Raw genomic sequence first — 5,949 nt, 5'->3', positions numbered from 1 at the left:
TGTAACTATAAATTTATTAATTTTTTGAAGTTCAAAATTTGTTGGCGAAGTAAGTAGTGTACTAAAGTGTGGTGATTTGGAACTGGATTATTTGTATGGATTTTTTTTCCATAGTAATTGAGTCTCAGGTCTCCAAGTGTGTCATGTATTTGGTTCTCTGATGCCTAGTTATTGCAATTACTTGGACTCTTGTAAAAATTTTGTCATTGTAAAAATTATAAAGGAAATATTAAAGAATTGAAATAACTAATGCATAGTTAATGCAAATACTTGAATTCTTATGGACAATTTATCGTAGTAAAATTTATGTAGGAGATATTAAAGAACTGAAATAATAAAGTAGTCTTGTTGGCATAAATAAATTAATAGTAGAGTATCGAATTTTACTACGTAGTATGAATACACTTTAGGTACAACGGAGCACACTTTAGGTACAATGGAATTTAGGAATTAAGCTTGTCTAGAGTTGATTTTTTTTTGTCATTCTTATTCATAGTTAGTTCCTATGAAAAGCTGGATTTTGTCTTTGTTTTCACCCTAACAAAGACTTTTTGCATTACTCATACTTTTTTTTATACACATATGGTTCTTATTGAGTGTGGATGGAGAGCATTAAATTAGGAAAAGAATTCTATTTTTGTCAAATAGTGAATAAATATGTTTTGGAACAACTAATTGCATGATTAATAGTAAAATTTTTTATTTTTACTGTTTTCATCCTTGTGGTTATGTATATGTCTTTTCTTTATTTGTTCATTAGGAATAATTTTAGCATGTCAATATTTAGTAATAATGAACTTGCAAATTTGAGAATAATTTTTAGTCTAATTTAATTTGAAAATTATATTTTTATTGTACTCCAAACCAAAGAAAAAAATAATTGTCTTGATGGATAGATATTCTCACAGCATAACTTGATCCTCTGGTTGGTTTTTCTGGTTGCTAGTTAAAGTTTTTGGGTCTTATGCTTAGTTAGCACGCTATTTTTTTCCTCACTTGTCAGTTGACGTGCAAATTCTTTATCTGTTCAGGTATTTGGTGCGGTGAGATGGAGAGTGATTCGGAAGATAGCTCAGAGTTCTCTGGGCAGTGGACTGACGGATGGAGCACAAGATCGGAGGCTGACGAATGTGAGAGAATAGGGACAGAGTCAGGACAATCAGAGGAAGTCAATATGACATCGTTGGATACCGAGAAAACTAGTAGGGTTGCAGATGAGGCGAAAGCACAGGAATCTAGTCCGTCGATGGTGAGGTCAGATGAAGAACTTAATAGTTCTAATCGCTTCATGGCAGGGGTAACTGCGAAAGATCTGGCGCTTGCTGAATTCGATTCAGTTGAGGAGGCACATGCAAGGTATGTGGAATATGCATGAGTTACCGGGTTTGCGACTCGAAAGGGAGATTCGGGAAAAGAAAATGAAGGTAATGTTGTGAGAAAATTTTTCTTCTGCAATAGAGAAGGATTGCGTGATAAGAAACATTTTGAGAGGATTGATAGACAGCGTGCACACAAACCAATTACACGAACCAATTGTAATGCGAGGTTTGTGGTTCATCTAGACAAGGGGTGCGGTAAGTGGAAGATGAAGTCTTTCGTTGCGGATCATAACCATGATCTAGCGCCAGCAGACCACACAAACGTAATGGCACCGCATCGTCACATGTCGGAAGACGACAAGGCCCATGTCATAGCTTGCACGAAGCAGGTTTTCAGACAACTCAAATCATGGGATTCTTTGCCTATCTCGCAGGTGGTTATCACAACTTTCATTTTATAAAGAAGGATCTTTATAACTATATCGATGAGGTTCGACGTTCCCACATTGTGGAGGGTGATGCTACTGCAGCCATTAGCTATCTTAAAGGAAAGACCGAACTTGATCCGCTAGCTGTGGTACAATACACGTATTGTGCTGAGAACCACTTGGGTAATCTGTTTTGGTGTGATGGTCAAATGCAGCATGATATGATTGTTTTGGTGATGTCTTGGCCTTTGACTCAACCTATAGAAAGAATTTATACAATAGGCCTTTGGTAATTTTTTTCAGGTACTAACCATCATAGACAAACCATTATTTTTGAGTTTGGGTTGCTTGAGGATGAGAAGATTCCTTCTTATAAGTGGTTGCTAAGGTGTTTCTTGGATGTGATAAGGCAAAAGGAGCTGATGGTTGTGGTTACAGATAGAGATGAATCAATGAAGAAGGCTATCCGGAGCGAGTTTCCTAATGCAACACACCGATTATGCAGTTGGCACCTTGCTCGGAATGCTGTCTCTAACATTAAGGATGCTAATTTTTGTAGTGCATTTAAGCATGCGGTTTATGGAAACTTTGTAGTTGAAGAGTTTGAGAACTATTGGGCGGAGATGGTTGAGAGCTTCGGTTTAGAGAATAATGAATGGATTGGAAAAACCTACGAAAAGAGGGAGCATTGGGCGAATGCTTATCTTTGTGATAAGTTTTGTGTTGGAGTGAGAACAACATTAAGATGTGAGGGAATTAATTCGTCACTTAAAAAGTTTATTAGATCTGGAAATTGTCTTCTTGATGGCTGACTTCAAATGTTTGTATTCGGAATCGGTGATGACAACTGGGTTGGAAAGTATTGAGAAGGCTGTAAGCAAGGTGTACACGCAAGAGATATTCTTTTAGGTTAAGAAACAAATAGAGTCAGTTGCTGCGTTGATCGTGCTTCATAGTGAGAGTTATGGTACCATTCAAAAGTTCATGCTAAGAAAGTTCCGAAGGCCCCGTCGAGTTTATACTGTGTTGTACGATAGTAGTTTTGAAAATTATGAGTGCTCGTGCAAATTGTGGAACAGTCTAGGGGTCCCTTGTAGTCATATATTTTGTGCAATGAAAGAGCTTGAGATAGAGGTGCTGCCAACCCAACTAGTGCTTCGTAGGTGGTGTAAAGATGCAAAGTTATTGGTGTCAGTTGGTGCGGTCCCAGTGGCGGATCCCGAGAAGGCATTTCGGATTCGTTATGGGTCCTTGTGAAGTGCATGTATGTCTATGTGTTTTTTAGCCGCCCAGGATGGAGACACATATGAGAATGTTCTTTCTGAAGTGGCAAAACTAACAAAGGAAATTGAGGCAACGGGCCCGCGGGGTGGAAGGAACCGATTTGAAAGAGCATGCGACGTCCATATGGACATCCTGGACCTAACTATTGTAAAGTCGAAGGGTGCTCCCAGGGGCAGCACGAACGCAAGGATGGGGGGGCGATGCAGAAGGTGCCATGCGCTCGGGCACGATCATAGGAATTGTAATGCGAGGAATGAAGGACCAGATGATGAGGTAGGTGTCTGAACGATCTGTATGTCAGAAATTCATTTCTTAATGTGTGAGTACGTTGGATCTCTTATGTTGTGTGTTGTTTATTCGAAACTTTTGCATTATTATTTTGATTGAGAAATGTTATCTTGTATCTTTTATATAATGGTAGGGAGCACGAACTATTAATAGCTGATGCGGGGATTTAACAACCACAGACTAACTGGCAAGTGCACCGGGTCGTACCAAGTAATACCTCAAGTGAGTGAGGGTCGATCCCACGAGGATTGATGGATCAAGCAATAATGGTTGAGTGATAGACTTAGTCAGGCAAACAGAAAGTAATGTTTGGGCAATATAAAAGACATTAAACAATATAAAGAATATTGAAGGAAGGCAAGTAAATAAATTGGGAAGAAAATATGGAAAAAATAGTTAAGGTTTCAGAGTTATCTATTCTTCCGGATTAACTTTTCTTACTAACTATTTTAATCATGTAGGATTTAATTTATGGCAAACTATATGTGACTAAACCCTAATTCCTTAGACCTTTCTAGTCTCCTCTAAAATTCATTAACTGCCAATTCCTTGGTCGATTAATTCCAATTAGAAGCTGCATGATCAAATTCCAGTTTATATGCCACAAAAACTCTAATTACCCAAAAATAAAAGGATTATATGTCACGTATCCCGTTAAATCCAGATAATTAAAATTTAGGAGAATATGTTTTTAAGCTGTTGTTCAAATAAAGAGCTTTTCCAAGTTTTACAAGAACTTAAATAGAAAGAGGGTCATAATTCCATTCCACCCAAATTCATAAGATAAAGAGCGAAAAAAATTCTTAAATTATAAATTCATACATGAATTAAAATAGAAAAAGTAATAAAATCAATCCATACAAATAGACAGGGCTCTTAAACTTAACAGTGGAGGTTTAGTTGCTCATGGTTCAGAGAGAAAATAAGGATTCAGGTAAAATGTACTGAGTTCCAATCTGATGGCCTCCAAAGTTAACTAATGGAATATCTTTTTATAACTAATCCTAATTAATTTAAAATCTAATTATCTAAAACTAAAAATAATATCTTTTTCTAAAAATAAGATTTGAATTTAAATCAGAATAATCAGCAGGTCTTTAGTTGATGGTGGAGACCACATGTTTTGTCCATTCTGTAGCTTCTAATCTGTGTGATTTTGGGCTAAAAACTGGGTCAAAACAGCCCAGAAATCGCCCCCAGCATTTTTCTACGTTTTATGCACGTGGCGCATGTCACGCATACGTGTCAGCCACACGTACGCGTCGATGATCTTTTTCGCAAGTCACGCGGACGCGTCAGTCACGCGCACGCGTAGCTGTGCAATTCTTCAAATCATGCGTACGCGTCAGTCACACGCACGCGTCGCCATGGAAAGCTCCAAATCACGCGCACGCGTCAGTCACGCGTATGTGTCACTTCTCGCTGCCATCTCCTTTGATTCTTGTGCTGCAGAAACTCTACTAAATCCAGCCGAATGTTACCTAAAATAAACAAAATTGCAAAAGACTCAAAGTAGCATCCATATTGGCTAAAAGATAATTAATTCTTTATTAAACTCAACAAATTAGATGCAAATTCACTAGAAAAAGATAGGAAAGATGCTCACGCATCACAACACCAAACTTGAATTGTTGCTTGTCCTCAAGCAACCAAAACTAATATAAGCTTAGGATGTGAATTTGCATGAGAATGAGAATTCGATTAAGCTCATGTCTCTTCTTATTGTGGGGTTTACAACTACAATCCTGAATAGTTTTGGCATCTCACTTTCCTTTGAATCAGAAGAATGTTACTGTCATCTGGAATTAGAATCCGGATAATATTATGAATCATCTGATCTTTTGTAACTCAATTTAATCCTTGAACATAGCAATATATCTTTGGTGCTTTGCACCTTGAGCCTAGTCGTGACTTTAAATGTTTTGTCTCAAGCTTTACTTGACACAGAAACACCACAAGCACTTAATTGGGGAACTCTCTTTAAGTTCTAAATATTTTATTATTATTATTATCCCCAGATAGTGGTGCTCAACGCCTTTGGCGTCCTCTGCAATTGATCTCGACTCTAAATCTTTTGTTTCAAGGATTACTTGACACAAGAACACCACAAGCATGTGACTAGGGAAACAACTCTTGGAGCTTTTAATCATGTCTGACCTTCCTAGTCATTGATGCTCAGAGCCTTGGACTTTGCTTTTATTTTTCTTTTGCTGTTTCTTTTGCTTCAAGGATTAAACTTTCATTAATTTCAGAGAAATCATAATAATTCTCTAAATTCCTGTTCCTTGTACATCAACATTCTTTGATTCAAATTTAAATATGCACTGTTCATGTCATGCATTCAGAATTACAATTAATACCACCACATTTAAGTAAATAAGACTATTCTTCAATATAAACTCACTTTTTCATGCAATACATCACTTCTGTATTTTTTATTTGAATTCAACCTCAGTGAGTAATACATGAGACATCTTTTCGGAATTAAAGCAATTAGGAGAAAACTAAACTAGACCTAGGATTCTAACTAATAAAGGATCATGCAACAAACAAAGAAAAATAGCAGAAAATCGGAACATAATATAGTAAAAGCGGGAAGGAATATAGAATGAAAGGAACTCAACCACCTT

General features: G+C 37.0%; 1 protein-coding gene across 1 annotated transcript; it reads left to right on the top strand.

Annotated features, from left to right (window-relative positions):
* Nucleotides 1–1,048: 1,048 nt before the first annotated feature.
* Nucleotides 1,049–3,004, top strand: LOC130956807 (protein FAR1-RELATED SEQUENCE 12-like). Its single transcript, XM_057883782.1, has 5 exons — nucleotides 1,049–1,356; nucleotides 1,459–1,574; nucleotides 1,754–1,930; nucleotides 2,051–2,475; nucleotides 2,657–3,004. Exons 1-5 carry the CDS (start codon nucleotides 1,049–1,051, stop codon nucleotides 3,002–3,004), a joined length of 1,374 nt encoding a protein of 457 aa, XP_057739765.1.
* Nucleotides 3,005–5,949: the final 2,945 nt, after the last annotated feature.

This window comes from Arachis stenosperma, chromosome 10 (genome assembly GCF_014773155.1).
Source record: "Arachis stenosperma cultivar V10309 chromosome 10, arast.V10309.gnm1.PFL2, whole genome shotgun sequence".
Taxonomy (NCBI): domain Eukaryota; kingdom Viridiplantae; phylum Streptophyta; class Magnoliopsida; order Fabales; family Fabaceae; genus Arachis; species Arachis stenosperma.
The sequence above is the reverse complement of the archived record's forward strand: the minus strand, read 5'-3'. Positions and strand labels throughout refer to the sequence as shown.

Coding starts and splice junctions, on each gene's coding strand:
- LOC130956807 (XM_057883782.1), top strand. CDS start 1,049: ATGGAGAGTGATTCGGAAGATAGCTCAGAGTTCTCTGGGCAGTGGACT. Junction 1,357..1,458: donor GTTGAGGAGGCACATGCAAG/GTATGTGGAATA, acceptor CTTCTGCAATAG/AGAAGGATTGCGTGATAAGA. Junction 1,931..2,050: donor TTGTGCTGAGAACCACTTGG/GTAATCTGTTTT, acceptor AATTTTTTTCAG/GTACTAACCATCATAGACAA.